This window comes from Rhinoderma darwinii, chromosome 3 (genome assembly GCF_050947455.1).
Source record: "Rhinoderma darwinii isolate aRhiDar2 chromosome 3, aRhiDar2.hap1, whole genome shotgun sequence".
Classification (NCBI taxonomy): Eukaryota; Metazoa; Chordata; class Amphibia; order Anura; family Rhinodermatidae; genus Rhinoderma; species Rhinoderma darwinii.
In genome coordinates this window covers 328,277,426-328,297,277 of record NC_134689.1, presented here as the reverse complement: position 1 = coordinate 328,297,277, position 19,852 = coordinate 328,277,426, and the positions used below count along the sequence as shown (strand labels likewise).

Sequence of the window (19,852 nt, the reverse complement as noted above, 5' to 3'; positions counted from 1 at the left end):
GTAATATCGTTAAGACCATTGGGGTATAACGTTCCCAATTTATATATCCAGAAATTTTCCCTTTGTTTTAATCTGGTAAATCTATCGGGTATATCGATAGGTATTCTCTCTATAGGAGTTACAGTAATAGCGCCAAAGTTACAGTTATGTACAGTGGCACAATGGCGAGATACACTATGTTTAACGAAACCAGTCCTAACATTAAATCTATGCTTATTGATCCTATTTCTAAGGGTTTGGGTGGTACGACCCACGTATTGACGGTCACATGTGCATTGTAATAGGTATATAACATAGTCGCTCCCGCAGTTGAGGAAGTTTTTAATCGGGAAACTTTCCTTGGTATTTACCGATATAAAATTAGTTATTTTGTTCGCAATATTGGGACAACAGAGGCATCTTGGTTTGCCGCAACGATATGAGCCATTAGATGTTAGAATTGTTTTATGAGGGTCACAATTAATTTTCCGTAATCTACTAGGTGCAATTAAATTCCTCAATGTTTTAGCCCTTCTATAAGTGATCTTGGGTCTAGTGGGAATAATACTTTTCATATATTGGTCGTTCTTAAGGATATGCCAATGTTTATTAATTGTTGAACTAATTAATTTGCTTCCTTTGTTAAAAGTAGTAATAAAATTGCAATTAAAATCTGTGGATTTCTCTATACAAGCACTCGGATTAATGCAATCTAATTGTGTTAATGCCTTTGCTCTCGATTCTGCTCCCATAATCAGGCTTGCTGGGAAGTTTTTTTGTTTAAACCTTCTTTTTAATAAATTACATTCAGTCGAGAAATCTTTGTCATTAGTGCAGTTTTTTCTTATCCGTTTTTTCTAAACCGTACCTTTATAAGCAGCGCCGTTTATCCCGTTTTTTCTCTTACTTCAATATTACTTTGGCATCTCCACGGGGATTGCGTCTGGGATTGGCAGCAGCTTATTGATACAAATTACATGCCGGTAATTTGCCACTGAACAGGTGAGCATTTATGTACCGTTTTTTTGCTCCTTATACTATTGATCACGCTACTTGGCGCCGTGTCTCCCTTTTTGCTTTTTTTCCTAGTACTAATTTTCGGGCCATTGCTCATACCCCACCTGGGTGGCTTGGATCCCGCTTTATGAGGTACTCCGTGCACTCTTGCCCCGTATGAATTTAAGGATAACCGTGCTGGAGACCCTCTGACACTGGCAGCCTCTATTCTACCTTCAACTACTACTCCGGTTTTGCCTTCAACCACTACTCCGATTAACAACGAATACCTTTTTTCTGTGATGGATTTCATCAGAGAAAGAGCTACCACTCGTGATTGTCCTTTCACACAATTGACATCCATGGACTCCCATGGGGATGGGACTGTGCCTGTAAATAACCCCACCAATATTGAGGAAATGAAGAAAATGACTAACTTGTTTCTACAATTGGAGGATCTATTGAAAGAGGAATCCTTCCTATGCATTGACTGTCGTTTTTTGGACATGTATCTGTCAGAAAAAATAGCCCCTAGGGGCCTCAGGGTCTATTTCAATACCCCGTATCTAAATGATGAAGATTTCTTTATTGAATGGGTTAAAGCTCTGGAATTGAGCAATGCAGGGCTTATCAAATGTCTGCACAAAAAAAGATCTGACATTTGTGCTGGTCTGTCTAGAACTATAGAGGACCTGAGTGAGCAGTTATATTGTTTTTCTGATTTTCCAGATTACAAAAAACTGGAATTATCTACTATTGAACGTCTGCATATATTTGAAAAAGAAACCATTAGCAGAAAAATGAAAAAACTCAAACGTGATAGAGATGATTATGTTGACAACAAGTTGGGGGACTGGACATCTAAACCCCCTCCCACCATACGTCCGCTCATGGACCGTTATAATAATAATTTTAGAAATAAACCTGATACTCCCCGTATTAATTTATCATATTCCCGCAAACGTTTTAAATCAAAACATGGCCTAATTAGAGACGAGACATCTACAACTAACCTTAGCATTAATTTGAATACACCCACCCCTGTAGTCAATCTGAATAAAAATAATGGCACATGTAATCACACCATTCCCATGGCCCTCATTCATAAGTCTGTACCGGCCCAGATTCCTACCGGCCATGCATTGTCCCAATATCCCAATCCCACTAATTGCATAGCTCCTATGAATCCTACTACCACAAATACTAAAAATATGTCCAAAAATAATAACCTATTGGGACAAATACCTCAACATGCATTCAAGTCCACAAATTTGGATGCTCATCTTAAATTATTTAACCTCATCCCTGACACTCCGCCTAGTCTTACCTCTGATTTATTTTTTGAATCCCCTGTATTTAATGATTCTATTGATGTTGATGTAGCATCACCCCTCCCATCATGCTTGCTGAACATTTCTGTACACGACAATCCGGTCCCTTTGGACAATCGACATACGAGGACATACCCACTGAACATGACCACGGATGGTTTAGAACCTATTTTTGATAATACCCTGGGAACTGTGTCTTTTTTAGGACTCCCATCGCAGTTCACCCGACCCCCGATCACTCCGATATCCCGATGACAAGATATTCTTCTGCCTTTTTTAAAAAGTCCAAAATCCCAAACCATCACTGCCTTTTTTCCAAGGATACAAAAGATTACAATAAAAAGAAAACTGGAGGAAGAACCAGAGGATGTAGAGGGGGCAGACACAAGCCCCTCCCTGCTTCCAAAAAAGCACAGACAGAAACAATAAAATTGTTCAATCTATCCAAATATAATCTTAATACTGATGAAACAAGTTTACTGTCCAAGGGCCTTTCTTTTTGCCCTACTACCTCTGCCGATGGCTTCGAAATTTTTATGGACCTTAATAGGTTTATGCGTAAACTAACACTCCTGCGACATTTTGCACTAATACCCAAAAATTCTCTACCTGAGCTCCCACACCAAATGGTCCTATCCCCCCATTGTCCTAAACCCATCAGTGTAGACGTTCGGCCTAGATCTACGTTTTATCCCCTCCACCACCGTGGACCAGCTCTTGAAACTTTTTATAACCTGGTCAGTAATGATCTTAAAACAATAGAACAACCCATACATTCTCTGGATAACCTTACGCGATCTGAGCGTATTTCATTAAAGAATCTCCAAAAGAACCACCAAATTGTTATACGGTCCGCAGATAAAGGTGGTGGGATTATCATCCAGGATCGTTTGGATTATACCAATGAGGCCTATAGATTGCTGTCCGATACTAATTACTATGAGAAACTCCAATGTAACCCAATACCCTTGTTTCAAACTAAATATAAAAATCTTATTGAAACCGCTTTCAGGGATCAGATTTTAAATAAAAAAGAAAAATTATTTTTAACTGTTCCATTTCCTACCACACCGTTCCTCTACCACTTACCTAAGGTTCATAAATCCCTATCTAATCCCCCTGGTAGACCCATCATATCTGGAATAGGGTCCCTTACAAGTAATCTATCCCACTTTATAGATATTCATCTCCAGACACATGTGTCTAAATTACCATCTCATCTTATAGACTCAACTGATCTAATTAGAGAGCTGTACCACTTACAAACCATTCATGATTTTACGGATCTTTGGTTTTTAACAGCAGATGTTTCATCATTATACACGAACATCCCCCATGACCTTGGTATGCAGGCATCACAAACCTACCTAATGTCTGATCCGCGATTACCAAACAACCAGGTCAATTTTTTAATGGAGTGCATTGATTTTATACTTCAACACAATGTGTTCACATTTGAAGGGAGCTTTTATAGGCAGTTAAAGGGCTGTGCGATGGGGTCGAGATTTGCCCCATCGTACGCCAATCTGTACATGGGGGCCTTTGAAGATTTTTATATTTATGGTAATGATAAATTTAGGGACAATATTATATTTTATAAACGGTATATCGATGACCTCTTTTTTATTATCAAAGGTGAGGCGACAGTTATTTCAGATTTTATCGAGCATCTTAATGATAACAGTTATGGTATCTCCTTTACACACACATCTTCCCGTGAATACATTGATTTTTTAGATCTTACAATTATGAAAAATGGTCACCTCATTAGTACTAAAACACATTTTAAAGGAGTTGATGTGAATAGCTACTTGGATTTTAAAAGTGCACATTACCAACCTTGGCTAAAAAACTTACCCTTTGGCCAATTCAGACGGATAAGAAAAAACTGCACTAATGACAAAGATTTCTCGACTGAATGTAATTTATTAAAAAGAAGGTTTAAACAAAAAAACTTCCCAGCAAGCCTGATTATGGGAGCAGAATCGAGAGCAAAGGCATTAACACAATTAGATTGCATTAATCCGAGTGCTTGTATAGAGAAATCCACAGATTTTAATTGCAATTTTATTACTACTTTTAACAAAGGAAGCAAATTAATTAGTTCAACAATTAATAAACATTGGCATATCCTTAAGAACGACCAATATATGAAAAGTATTATTCCCACTAGACCCAAGATCACTTATAGAAGGGCTAAAACATTGAGGAATTTAATTGCACCTAGTAGATTACGGAAAATTAATTGTGACCCTCATAAAACAATTCTAACATCTAATGGCTCATATCGTTGCGGCAAACCAAGATGCCTCTGTTGTCCCAATATTGCGAACAAAATAACTAATTTTATATCGGTAAATACCAAGGAAAGTTTCCCGATTAAAAACTTCCTCAACTGCGGGAGCGACTATGTTATATACCTATTACAATGCACATGTGACCGTCAATACGTGGGTCGTACCACCCAAACCCTTAGAAATAGGATCAATAAGCATAGATTTAATGTTAGGACTGGTTTCGTTAAACATAGTGTATCTCGCCATTGTGCCACTGTACATAACTGTAACTTTGGCGCTATTACTGTAACTCCTATAGAGAGAATACCTATCGATATACCCGATAGATTTACCAGATTAAAACAAAGGGAAAATTTCTGGATATATAAATTGGGAACGTTATACCCCAATGGTCTTAACGATATTACAGAGTCCGCATTGGATTAATGATCTTATGTTTATGTTTATATAACTGTTGACCTTGCTTTTTTAACCATATTTCCGTATTGGATTAATGATATAGAAGTCTTGACGATTAATTTAACCTTGCTTTTAGATTTTGTTCCTCATAAGCGTTATGTTACTATTTTACAATAACCCTTCTATCTTCATTTATGCAGTTTTGTTGTAAGTATCATTATCATTGTGCTATGTAATTTTACCCTAACATTTTATGTGAATTTTATTAGCTGAGGCTAGTTCATACTATATATTTTTTTATATATATATATTTCTTTACGCTCTATAATAATGTTATTAATTATTATTTATAGTTCGTGTTTTTATAATCCCAGCATATCGCCCGTATCTGCGGTCCATTATGCGTATCACTGTGCTTCACTTCCGGGATTTTTGTTGTCTGTTGTCAGTGGTTTCCCTGACAACGTTCCACCATGCGTTCCATTGAGACCGCTTTACCTCTTCCGGATTGTATTGTGTATGTGTTTCCTGGCAACATACAACGGCCGCTGCCCTTTTCTTAAACTACCATCACGTATGTACTTCAGCAATGTTTCTATTATAATTATATATATATTTTTTATTTCTATTATCGTAAACTAGCTGGTAGTTCACTCTGATTTGTATTTATCCTCTCTGTAGTTCGGCATTTCGAGACAGGCTTTTACAAACATCTGTCTTAGTTTTAATATACCTATTTAATCATCCATGTCTGTTATCGAATCACCCTTGTCATATATTGTTATTTCCTTATTATATGTTTGCATATTGCATTTCCTTTTTTTTTTTTTTTTTTTTTCTCTCTCTTTATTTGTATCAACTTCTGAACTTTGACCTGCTGTTTTTGGCGGTTTTTGGCCAGGAGACTGGTCTGAACTGGTCCAATCAGTTTGTAATTTACCCTATGGTATTTGGTATATATACATGTGGTTTTTAACCCTGCGACATGCCTGATGAAGACGCCGGTCCGGCGCCGAAACGCGTAGCATCCTTCTAATAAACCGTACCTTTATAAGCAGCGCCGTTTATCCCGTTTTTTCTCTTACTTCAATATTACTTTGGCATCTCCACGGGGATTGCGTCTGGGATTGGCAGCAGCTTATTGATACAAATTACATGCCGGTAATTTGCCACTGAACAGGTGAGCATTTATGTACCGTTTTTTTGCTCCTTATACTATTGATCACGCTACTTGGCGCCGTGTCTCCCTTTTTGCTTTTTTTCCTAGTACCGGGTAATTATAGACCATTAAAGTTAACATCCATTTTGGGGAAAATGTTTGAGGGGCTATTGAGGGACTATATGCAGGCATATGTGACAAAACATAGTATTATATAAGTGACAGCCAGCACGGTTTTACTAAGGCCAGAAGCTGTCAAACCAACCTGATTTGTTTTTATGAAGAGGTGAGCAGAAGCCTAGACAGAGGGGCCGTTCTGGATATAGTGTTTTTGCACTTTGCACAGGCATTTGACACTGTCCCTTATAGACGTCTAATGGGTAAATTAAGGACTATAGGTTTAGATGGTATAGTTTGTAATTGGATTGAGAATTGGCTCAAGGACATTATCCAGAGAGTTGTGGTCAATGATTACTACTCTGAATGGTCCCCGGTTATAAGTGGTGTACCCCAGGGTTCAGTGCTGGGACCACTATTATTCAACTTATTTATTAATGATATAGAGGATGGGATTAATAGCACTATTTCTATTTTTGCACATGACACCAAGCTATGTAATATAGATCAGTCTATGGAAGATGTTCATGAATTGCAAGCGGATATAAGTAAACTAAGTGTTTGGGCATCCAGTTGGCAAATGAGGTTTAATGTAGATAAATGTAAAGTTATGCACCTGGGTACGAACAACCTGCATGCATTATATGTCCTAGGGGGAGCTACACTGGGGGAGTCACTTGTTGAGAAGGATCTGGGTGTACTTGTAGATCATAAACTAAATAACAGCATGCAATGTCAATCAGCTGCTTCAAAGGCCAGCAAGATATTGTCGTGTATTAAAAGAGGCATGGACTCGCGGGACAGGGATATAATATTACCACTTTACAAAGCATTAGCGAGGCCTCATCTAGAATATGCAGTTCAGTTATGGGCTCCAGTTCATAGAAAGGATGCCCTGGAGTTGGAAAAAATACAAAGAAGAGCAACGAAGCTAATAAGGGGCATGGAGAATCTAAGTTATGAGGAAAGATTAAAGTAATTAAACCTATTTAGCCTTGAAAAAAGACGACTAAGGGGGACATGATTAATTTCTATAAATATATTAATGGCACATACAAAAAATATGGGGAAATCCTGTTCCATGTACAACACCCTAAAAAAACAAGGGGGCACTCCCTCCGTCTGGAGAAAAAAAGGTTCAACCTGCAGAGGCGACAAGCCTTCTTTACTGTGAGAACTGTGAATCTATGGACTAGTCTACCGCAGGAGCTCGTCACAGCAGGGACAGTAGATGGCTTTAAAAAAGGCTTAGATAATTTCCTAGAACAAAAAAATATTAGCTCCTATGTGTAGAAATTTTTCCCATCCCTTTTCCCATCCCTTAGTTGAACTTGATGGACATGTGTCTTTTTTGAACCATACTATGTAACTATGTAACTATGTAATGTATCTAAAAACAAAGAGGTCCATGGAGTGTGCAATTACTGTGTGTCTGTATGTATGTATGTATGTATGTATGTATGTATGTGGTGTGTGTGTGTGTGTGTAATGGCTCTATATGTACGTTTATATGCAGTACGTACGCACGTGTATATGCACGTAGTATGTGTGCAGTGTGTGTATACAGAGTGTGTGTATACAGAGTATGTGTGCACTGTGTGTATATACGTAGTATGTGTGCAGTGTGTGTATATGTAGTATGTGTCCAGTGTATGTATACGTAGTATGTGTATATGTAGTATGTGTGCAGTGTGTGTATGTGTGCAGTGTGTGTATACATAGTATGTGTGTATATGTAGTATGTTTATACGTAGTATGTGTGCAGTGTGTGTATATGTAGTATGTGTGCAGTGTGTGTATGGATGTAGCTATCTTTATCTTGACTCTGATAACTTTCTGCAGCATGATATCACACAGCAAAAGCCATTGAAAAGTCATTGAAAAAGTCAAGATAAAGAATGTTGCCACTGTGTATTAAATGCGTTAAAAGTCAAGATAAAGACGGCTACATCTGTATATGTAGTGTGTGTGCAGTGTGTGTGTGTGTGTGTGTGTGTGTGTGTGTGTATGTATGTATGTAATATGTGTGCATTCCGGATATGTATGTGTGCAGTGTGTGTATATGTAGTGTGTATAGTGCATCTATATGTAGTATGTGTGCAGTGTGTGTATATGTAGTATGTGTGCATTGTGTATATATGTATGTATGTATGTGTGTAGTGTATATAAGTAGTCTGTGCAGTATGTATGTGTGCAGTGTGTGTATGTGTGCATTGTGTGTATATATAGTGTGTGTTCAGTGTGTGTATATGTAGTTTGTGTGCATTGTGTATATGTATGTATGTATGTATGTATGTATGTATGTATGTATGTATGTATGTGAGCAGTGTGTGTATATGTAGTGTGTGCAGTATGTATGCATGTATGTATGCAGGTATGTGTTCAGTGTGTATATGTAGTGTGTGCAGTGTGTATATGCAGAATGTGCAGTGTGTGTAGATGTATTGTGTGCAGTATGTATGTGTGCAGTGTGTATATGTAGTGTGTGTAGATGTAGTGTGTGCAGTATGTGTGCAGTATGTATATGTAGTGTCTGTGCAGTGTGTACAGTGAAGGAAATAAGTATTTGATCCCTTGCTGATTTTGTAAGTTTGCCCACTGTCAAAGACATGAACAGTCTAGAATTTTTAGGCTAGGTTAATTTTACCAGTGAGAGATAGATTATATAAAATAAAAAAATAACAGAAAATCACATTGTCAAAATTATATATATTTATTTGCATTGTGCACAGAGAAATAAGTATTTGATCCCTTTGGCAAACAAGACTTAATACTTGGTGGCAAAACCCGTGTTGGCAAGCACAGCAGTCAGACGTTTTTTGTAGTTGATGATGAGGTTTGCACACATGTTAGATGGAATTTTGGCCCACTCCTCTTTGCAGATCATCTGTAAATCATTAAGATTTCGAGGCTGTCGCTTGGCAACTCGGATCTTCAGCTCCCTCCATAAGTTTTCTTTGGGATTAAAGGGAACCTGTCACCAGCATTTCACCTGTTGAACTTTACTTATCCCTCACTGGCCGCTGCTATCAAAAGTTCATTGCCGTTATCCCCTCTCCTAAACTCCTCCTCCGACTGTAAATAACGGTCTGCAAACATTTTGCGCCTTTTATCGTAATAATCCGGTGTCCCGTTGTACGCACACCCCAGAAGAGGACATCAATTCACAAGCGCAGGATTTCGTGTGTGCTGGGGGAAGGCGAGGAGCTGTCAATCAAAAGTAAGGAGGCGGGGTCAACTCGGAAAGACTTGAGGAATGAAGATCTGACTTTTCAAACAAAGATTTGACTCTTTTCAAACAAAGATATGACTCTTTTATGCTCATTAGCATATGGTGCGGGAACACAAAAAAACTGAATACTAAAGGTACAGAGCTGACTAAGAAGACAATTATAGGTTATATAGAAATGATTTTTCACCCACTACCACCTGGTATTGCTGGTGTAATAGGTGAAATGCTGGTGACAGGTTCCCTTTAAGGTCTGGAGACTGGCTAGGCCACTCCATGACCTTAATGTGCTTCTTTTTGAGGCACTCCTTTGTTGCCTTGGCTGTATGTTTCGGGTCATTGTCGTGCTAGAAGACCCAGCCACGAGCCATTTTTAATGTCCTGGTGGAGGGAAGGAGGTTGTCACTCAGGATTTGACGGTACATGGCTCCATCCATTCTCCCATTGATGCGGTGAAGTAGTCCTGTGCCCTTAGCAGAGAAACATCCCCAAAACATAATGTTTCCACCTCCATGCTTGACAGTGGGGACGGTGTTTTTTGTGTCATAGGCAGCATTTCTCTTCCTCCAAACACGGCGAGTTGAGTTAATGCCAAAGAGCTACATTTTAGTCTCATCTGACCACAGCACCTTCTCCCAATCACTCTCAGAATCATCCAGATGTTCATTTGCAAACTTCAGACTGGCTTGTACATGTGCCTTCTTGAGCAGGGGGACCTTGCGAGCACTGCAGGATTTTAATCCATTACGGCGTAATGTGTTACCAATGGTTTTCTTGGTGACTGTGGTCCCAGCTGCCTTGAGATCATTAACAAGTTCCCCCCGTGTAGTTTTCAGCTGAGCTCTCACCTTCCTCAGGATCAAGGATACCCCACGAGGTGAGATTTTGCATGGAGCCCCAGATCGATGTCGATTGACAGTCATTTTGTATGTCTTCCATTTTCTTACTATTGCACCAACAGTTGTCTCCTTCTCACCCAGCGTCTTACTTATGGTTTTGTAGCCCATTCCAGCCTTGTGCAGGTCTATGATCTTGTCCCTGACATCCTTAGAAAGCTCTTTGGTCTTGCCCATGTTGTAGAGCTTAGAGTCAGACTGATTCATTGAGTCTGTGGAAAGGAGTCTTTTATACAGGTGACCATTTAAGACAGCTGTCTTTAATGCAGGGTCCAAGTTGATTTGGAGCGTGTAACTGGTCTGGAGGAGGCTGAACTCTTAATGGTTGGTAGGGGATCAAATACTTATTTCTTTGTGCACAATGCAAATAAATATATATAATTTTGACTATGTGATTTTCTGTTTTTTTTAAAAATATAATCTATCTCTCACTGGTAAAATTAACCTAGCCTAAAAATTCTAGACTGTTCATGTCTTTGACAGTGGGCAAACTTACAAAATCAACAAGGGATCAAATACTTATTTCCTTCACTGTATATGTAGTGTGTGTAGATGTAGTGTGTGCAGTATGTATGTGTGTAGTGTGTGTGCTGTGCGTGTATATGTAGTGTGTGCAGTATGTATGTGTGCAGCGTGTATATGTAGTGTGTGTGCAGTGCGTGTATATGTAGTATGTAGCTATGAATCTTGTGATCCATGTCGCACCCTCTTTATAAATTGCACCAATATTCGTAGAGCTGAGTGCGTCTTGTCTGCAAGTTTTAGTGCTGCAGTCTTGAACTGAACCAGAACATTAGTAAAAATGAAGACTGAGTTGACCTGACCGAATTATTATGATTTTAACTATTATAACTTTCTAACTCACAATTAAAATTGCAAATCTGGTTATGTTAATGTTTTAAATTCGAGAAACATTATTCTCAATTTTCTAAACCGTCCGTAAAAAATTCTGTCTGTCTGTGATTTTGGGCCAACGCGTCCGGAAAAAAAAAAATTGGTGGTTGGCAACCCTGTTCCCCTGGCAAAACAAGCTGATTGCCAAAAAGCATCCTAATTAGTAAAATGGATTATAATGATGAGATATTTGGGATTCATTACCATCTTATCCCTTGTGTGATCTATAGTTGGAGAGTCTCTAGTTAGAACTTAAAGCATATGGGTGTATTGTTATTAGAGTTGGACACAACATTCAGCATTCTTATTCCAAATACTCACCCTACAGTGATGTCAAAGATGTTGCTTCCTACAGAGCTAGAGACAGCCATGTCTCCCAGTCCCTTCCTGGCCACAATCACACTGGTGATGAGATCTGGTATTGAGGTGCCAGCAGCGAGTATAGTAAGGCCCATTATCTCCTCTGAAATGCCAATGGTTTCGCCCACCTGGCAGGAATAAAGCAAAGTTTATACTTCAGATGTTGCTACAATATACAGTATTACCCTATGCTGATTTAAACAATGTACCATTTATCTTCACACTGTCCTAGTTTTCCATGGTTTTACTCATGTTAAAAAAAAACTAATGAACAGATGTTTGAATGGTTACCCAGAAGATTTAGAAGTGGCGACAGTGACAATGTTGCAGTATCGTGTAGTAGTCTCCTGTCATTTACTATGAGAAAAGGATGAGTCTTGTTTGGCCATCACACAGCGCTAAGCACAACCTGGCATGATTCTGTATTCTAAACCATATTACCCAACATGGGTGTGCTTTGCTAGGAGCTATGGCTCAATTTACACTTAAAATTCCATCTGTGTACCCTGGAACAGAACCTCAGTCCTAATCAATCTACCTTAATGTCATTTGTGGGCAAAACAATATTTATGTATCTTGGCTACTAAATATCAATACAGTAATATTTAATATATTATGTGTGTGCCCTCGAATGTCTGCAGCATATAGGCCTGTATCATACTGGTCCAATCAGAGATGTATTTGAGTTTTCCAGAACGATGGGCAGGACTGTATTGGGACTGTCTATCTCTGAAGGCTTTGGATCACTACAATAAACTGTACATTCTACCCTTGGTGTAAGGAAATGAGGAGCTCTGGTAGGTATGGATGCATTCAGCCTGGTATAATATTTATCTGGCCAGAGAACTGAAACATTTCTTGGACAAATACTTAACAAATAAGGTTACATGTAGGAAATGTAAATATCCATTGAAGGCAAGGTGTAGAAGAGCTCAGACTTCCCATAGCGAGTTCCAAAAGGATCCCAGTCACAACTCTATCCTTTAGTTCTATTTCTACCATCTTTCCGCTATTTTACAGCATAAATCATGCAGTATTCATCCTCTCCTAGTGCATTTCTACTCACTAAGCAATTATTGACTGAAAAAGACAATGCTTAGGGCTAAATTAAAGGTGTTCATAATACAGAGTAGTTCTATTAGACCTATTCTCCACTAATATCCCCCGATTCTCGCTGACCTTCTCCCAGCTCCACTGCTACCTTTACCCATTTCAACCTTTACCCATTTCATCAACACACCAACAGGAACACTTCCCATGATCAGTGGGTCGTGATACATGGGAGCATGTGTGAAGAAGCCAGATAAGGAATTCAAGTGAAGTCGTCTCAGACTAGGTATATACAGCGTATATAAATATATATATATATATATATATATATATATATATATATATATATACACACACACACAGTTAGGTCCACAATTATATAGACAATGACACAATCTTCAGGATTTGGGCTCTGCATTCCACCACATTGGATTTGCAAATAACCCCTTCCCGCACCTGCGGCGGTTAACTGTGCAGGGTGTCTGCCCTGCTCTCCGTGTTGCCGATCAGCGGCTCATCGCCGCTGAAATTGGCAATTAACCCCTTCGATGCTGCGGTCGTTTGCGATTGCCGCATTTAAGAGGTTTGGAGCAGATCGGCAGCCCCCACATGCATTTGCTGGCGATCCTTGTCACAGCAACCGGATGCCAGACAAAGGCCTCCAGGCTGGCATGTACAGTGGCTGGTCCTCATAGACTTCCTGTCAGAGTGACTGTCACGTCACAATGACAGTTAGAATACATTACACTACGTAGGTAGTGTAATGTGTTCTAGCAGCAATCAGAGCTGCAAGTCTAAACGTCCCCTAATGGGACAAATAAAAAAAATAAAAAAAAGATAATAAAAATGTTTTTAAAAAAAGTGTAAAAATAAAAGTTATAACTTACATAAACAAAAAATGCTTTTTTTCCTATAATAAGTCTTTAATCATAGGAAAAAAATGTACACGTTAAAAAAAAAAGTACACATATTTGCTATCAACGTGTTCATAACGACCCCAGCAATAAAACTATATTATTATTTTTCCCGCACGGTGAACACCGCAAAAAAAATAAGTAAAAAAAACAATGCTAGAATCACTATTTTTTGGTCACCACTCCTCCCAAAATATACATTAAAAAGTGATCAAAAAGTCGCATGTACGCCAAAATAGTACCAATAAAAACTACAACTGTCCCGCAAAAAACAAGCCCTTACACAGCTTTTTTGACTGAAAAATAAAAAAGTTATAGCTCTCAGAATATGGGGACACAAAAAATTATTTATTTTATAAATAAGTGATTTTATTGCGCAAACGCTGCAAAACATAAAAAAAATATATACATTTGGTATCACCGTAATCGTACCGACCCGCAGAATAAAATATAATGGTCATTTATAGCCCAAGGTGAATGCCCAAAAAAAAAGAATAAAAAACATTGTCAGAATTTATGGTTTTTGGTCACCTTGCTTGCCAAAAAATGGAATAAAAAGAGATTAAAAATTTTTTACCCCAAAATGGTACCAATGAAAACTACAGATTATCCCAGTTTACATATGCCCCCACATTATAAATTGAAATAGCAGCAAAACGCCAAACTACCAAGCTAAATGTGCGCTCCAAAAGCCAAATGCTGCTCCTTCCCTTCTCAGACCTGCAGCGTGCCCAAACAGCAGTTTACGTCCACCGATATGGCATCGCCATACCCGGGAGAACCCGGTTAATATTTTATGAGGAATTTGTCTTCAGTGGCACAAACTGGGCATAACATATAGTGCACTAAAATGGAATATCAATGGAAAATTTAAATTTTCACTCTGCAACATCAGCTGCGAATTAACCCCTTCGCGCACCACGAATTAATAGCATGTCGTGGTGTGGGGGGTGATGTATGGCGCGGGCTCACGCTCTGAGCCAGCGCCATGTGCTGCGGGTGTCAGCTGTGTATTATAGCTGCCCCCTGGGACGAACGGACAGGAACAGCGATCGCGCTGTTACAGGAGCCTATAAAAATGACAATATACTGCAATACATTAATATTGTAGTGTATTGTACCAGCTATCTACTGATTGCTGGTTCAAGTTCCTTAGTGGGACTAATAAAATTTGTAAAAACAAAAGTAAATAGTTATTATTAGTGAAAAAAAAATAAAAATATTTAAAGTAATGTAAAAAAATAAAAACAATACACAAAATTGGTATCGCTGTTTCTGTAAAAGTCTAAACTATTACAATATACCATTATTTAACTCGCACGGTGAACGCTGTGAAAAATAAAGCATTTAAAACTGCAAAATTGCAGTTTTTTGGTCACCTTGGCTCTACCAAAAATGTAATAAAAAGTGCTCAAAAAGTCTTATGTACCAAAAAATTGTACCAATAAAAACTACAGCTCATCCCTCAAAAAATAAGCCCTCACACCACTCTACTGACGGAAAAATAAAAACAGTTATTGCTCTTGGTTCAGTCCGGAAAGGGTTAATTACTTTCCAATGAAAAAACATTTATAACCACATGTGGGGTATTACCATACTCAGGGGAAATAGCTTTACAAATTTTTGGGTGCTTTTTCCTCCTTTATCCTTTGTGAAATTGAAACATTTCAAAATTTTAGTGGAAATAATGTTGATATTCATTTTCACGGCCTAATTAAAATAAATTCTGCAAAAGACCTGTGGGGTTGAAATGCTCACTATACCCCTAGATAGATTCCTTAAGTGGTGTAGTTTCCCAAATGGGGTCACTTTTGTGTCGTTTCCACTGTTTTTGCATCTCAGGGGCTTTGCAAATGCGACATGGCACCTGAAAACCATTTCAACTAAATTTGAGCTCCAAAAGCCAAATAGCGCTCCTTCCCTTCTAAGCCCTGCTGTGGATCCAAACAGCAGTTTATTACCACATATGGCGTACTTCCATAAGAAATTCGGGAGAACTTGATGGACATGTGTCTTTTTTCAGCCGTACTAACTATGTAACTATGTAATGTTGGGGTGCTTTTTTGCCTTTATTCCTTGTAAAAATTAAAAATGGCTAAGTTTTTTCAGAAAAAAAGTAGATTTTTACCTTTACAGACTAATTCCAATGAATTCAGCAAAACAACTGTGGGGTCAAAATGCTAACTTTACCCCTAGCAAAATTCCTTGAGGGGTGTAGTTTCCAAAATGGTGTAACTTTTGGGGGGTTTCCACTGTTTTTGTCCCTCCAGTGCATTGCAAACGCGACACGACACTGAAAACTATTCCAGCAAAATCAGAAATCCAAAATCCAAATGGTGCTCCTTCCCTTCTGAGCCCTGCTGTGGGTCTAAACAGCAGTTTATTACCACATATGGGGTATTGCTATAATCGGGTGAAATTGCTTTACATATGTTAGGCTGTTTTTTCTCCTTTATTCCTTGTAAAAATTAAAAAATTCTAAGTTTTTTCTGAAAAAAAGTAGATTTTCATCTTCAAGTACTAATTCAAATAAATTTAGCAAAAAAACTGTGGGTTAAAAATGCTAACTATACCGCTAGATAAATTCTGTGAGGGGTGTAGTTTCCAAAATGGGGTCACTTTTGGGGGTCTTTACTGTTTTGGCCCTACAAGACCACTTCAAACCTGACATGGTGCCTAAAATATATTCTAAAAAAAAAAGAAGGGCCCAAAATCCATTGGGTGCTCCTTTGCTTCTGTGGCCTGTGTTTCAGTCAAGTAGCCCACTACAGCCACATGTGGCATATTTCTAACAACTGCAGAATCTGGGCAATAAATATTGAGTTGCATTTCTTGGGTAAAACCTTCGGTGGTACAGAAATATTTTTATTACAAATTAATTTTGGCAAAAAAACAATGACATTTGTAAATTTCACCTCTACTTTGCTTTAATTACTGTGAAACGCCTAAAGGGTTAAAACACTTTCTGAATGCTGTTTTGAATAATTTGAGGGTGCAGTTTTCAAAATGGGGTGATTTATGGGGACTTTCTAATATATAAGGCCCCAAAGCCACTTCAGAACTGAACTGGTCCCTGAACAAATAGCTTTTTAAAATTTTCTTGAAAATATACCGCATTCCAAATTATTATGCAAATGTTAGTTTTTCGCTGATTTTCCTAAATAGTCGATGCAAATGACAGTCAGTATAATCTTCAAGACATCAACCGTTGGAGTATAATGCAAATTTTATTGAAACCTTGAGGTTCGCGGGACTCTACAGGCACCAGCGGCTTCAAATACCTGTTTGCTGCTTTGCAATGGCATTTTAGCAGCTGCTCTCCTAATCTTATTAATTTGTCTGGCAGAAACCTTCCTCATTATGCCTTTATCTGAACAAACCCATCTGTGCTCTGAATCAGCCACAAATCTTTTCACAGTACGATGATCACGCTTACGTTTTCTTGAAACATGCTATGTTTTCATACCTTGTCCAAGGTATTGCACTATTTCACGCTTTTCGGCAGCAGAGAGATCCTTTTTCTTTCCCATATTGCTTGAAACCTGTGGCCTGCTTAATAATGTGGAACGTCCTTCTTAAGTAGTTTTCCTTTGATTGGGCACACCTGGCAAACTAATTATCACAGGTGTCTGAGATTGATTACAATGATCCAAAGAGCCCTAAGACACAATACCATCCATGAGTTTCATTGAAAAACTAATAATTAAATGTTTATGACACTTAAATCCAATGTGCATAATAATTTGGAACACGGTGTATGAGAAATCGCTGCTAAAGTTCTAAGCCTTGTAACGTCCTAGAAAAATAAAAGAATGTTCAAAAAACAGTGCAAACATAAAGTAGACATATGGGAAATGTAAGCTAGTAACTATTTTGTGTGGTATTACTATCTGTTTATGCACATTGCACATTTTCTCCAAATCTTGGTGTTTTTTACAAATAAATATTGAATTTATCGACCAAATTTTTTCACTAACAAAGTACAATATGTCACAAGAAAACAATCTCAGAATCACTTAGATAGGTAAAAGCATTCCCAAGTTATTACCACATAAAGTGACACGTCAGATTTGAAAAATCGGCTTCCTCCTGAAGACCAAAACAGGCTCAGTCCTGAAGGGGGTTAAACAACTGAGATGCTATTGAAGTGTAGACTTTCAGGTTTAATTCAAGGGGTTTAACAAAAATATCATGTGAAACATTTAGGAATTGCAGCCATTTTTCTACACAGCCGGCTCATTTTAGGGGCTCAAAAGTAATTGGACAAATTAACATTACCATAAATAAAATGTTTTTTTATTATTACTTTGTAGAGAATCCTTTGCAGGAAATGACTGCCTGAAGTCTGGAACCCATGGACATCACCAAACACTAGGTTTCCTCCTTTGTGATGCTTTGCCCGTCTTTTACTGCGGCTGTCTTCAGTTGTTGCTTGTTTGTGGGTCTTTCTGCCTTAAGTTTTGTCTTAAAGGAACAGTGTCATCACAAATTATTTTTTTATATGTTAAAGATGTTAGTGCTTTATTAAAAACGTTTATATTTATTTGTGTGTTTGTGTTTTACTTTTTCTTATTTTTACACTTTTTCTTCCCTATGGGGGCTGCCATTTTTTGTTCCATTTCTGTATGTGTCGATTAACGACACATACAGACATGGAATACGGCAGCCACAGTCCCATAGGGACTGCGAACGGCTCCCGTCCCATTCACTTGTGTGTACGGCGTCTGTGTGGGAACTGCGCATGCGCCGCTCCCACACAGTCCAATTTGAAATTGGCGCCGTCCGGCGCCATTTTCCTGTGGACCGGAAGTCGCGGCCAGACAGTAATATTACTACTTCCGGTCGCGGCTTCCGGACTTGTGCACTTGGACCAGCGGCAGCAGACGGAGCGGACGGGCCGGAGGGAGCCGCGGCGGCAGGAGCAGGTAAGAGATTTCAATGTATGTTCCGTGTTTGTGTGTGTTTACTACTGTATGTAAACCTACTACACTGTGTGTTAGCTCAAAAAATGGCGACACACAGTGTAGGAGGTTACACCGTTCAAACCCCTCGTTTATCCCGGCACTAGCCAGGATAAAGGAGGGGGGATGCTGAGAGCTCACTAGAGCGAGGGCTTTTCACCCAATGTTGCAATGCTGCAATTTTGGGAATAGCTCCATCTAGTGACCAGAAATGGGAAATATTATAAATTAGAATTAATTTATAATATTTCCTGACTCGTGAAAAAAATAAAAAAAATTTGAACAATGTTTAATCACCCACACACTAAATGTTTAATTAAAAAAAAACAAAACATGTTTTTCTGGCAACACATTCCCTTTAAGCAAGTGAAATGCAGCTTGATCGGGTTGAGATCTGGTGATTGACTTGGCCATTGCAGAATATTCTACTTCTTTGCCTTAAAAAACTTTGCAGTATGTTTTGGGTCATTGTCCATCAGTACTGTGAAGCGACGTCCAATCAACCTTGCTGCATTTGGTTGAATCTGAGCAGAAAGTATATCTCTTAACACTTCAGAATTCATCCGGCTGCTTCTGTCTTCAGTCACATCATCAATAAACACTAGTGACCCAGTGCCTTTGGCAGCCATGCATGCCCATGCCATCACACTGCCTCCACCATGTTTTACAGAGGATGTGGTGCGTTTTGGATCATGAGCTGTTCCAATCCTTCTCCATACTTTCCTCCCATCATTCTAGTACAGGTTGATATTAGTTTCATCTGTCCTAAGAATGCTGTTCCAGAACTGGGCTGGCTTCTTTAGATGTTGTTTGGCAAAGTCTAATCTGGCCTTTCTATTTTTGAGGCTGATTAATGGTTTGCACCTTGTGGCGAACCCTCTGTATTTGCTCTCATGAAGTCTCTTGATGATAAACTTAGATACTGATACACCTACTTCCAGGAGAGTGTTCTTCACTTGGGTAGATGTTGGGAAGGGGTTTTTCTTCACCATGGAAAGTATTCTGCGATCATCCACCACTGTTGTCTTCGTGGACGTCCATGCCTTTTGGAGTTCACGAGATCACCAGTCCGCTCTTTTTTTTCAAGAATGTACCAAACTGTTGATATGTACCAAACTGTTGATTTGGACACTCCTAACATTTGTGCTATCTCTCTGATGGATTTCTTCATTTTTTTCAGCCTAAAGTTGATCTGTTTCACTTTGATTGAGAGCTCCTTTGACCTCATGTTGTGGGTTCACAGCAACAGCTTCCAAATGAAAATGCCACA

The 19,852-nt window shown here is 38.7% G+C and overlaps 1 protein-coding gene across 1 annotated transcript in view; it reads right to left on the bottom strand.

Annotated features, from left to right (window-relative positions):
* SLC24A1 (solute carrier family 24 member 1) overlaps positions 1–19,852 on the bottom strand; it is a 40,478-nt gene that overhangs the window by 8,826 nt on the left and 11,800 nt on the right. The window contains exon 6 of the mRNA XM_075859479.1: positions 11,619–11,785. Within this exon, the coding sequence (XP_075715594.1) occupies positions 11,619–11,785 (167 nt within the window). The remainder of the gene's footprint in view (positions 1–11,618; positions 11,786–19,852) is intronic.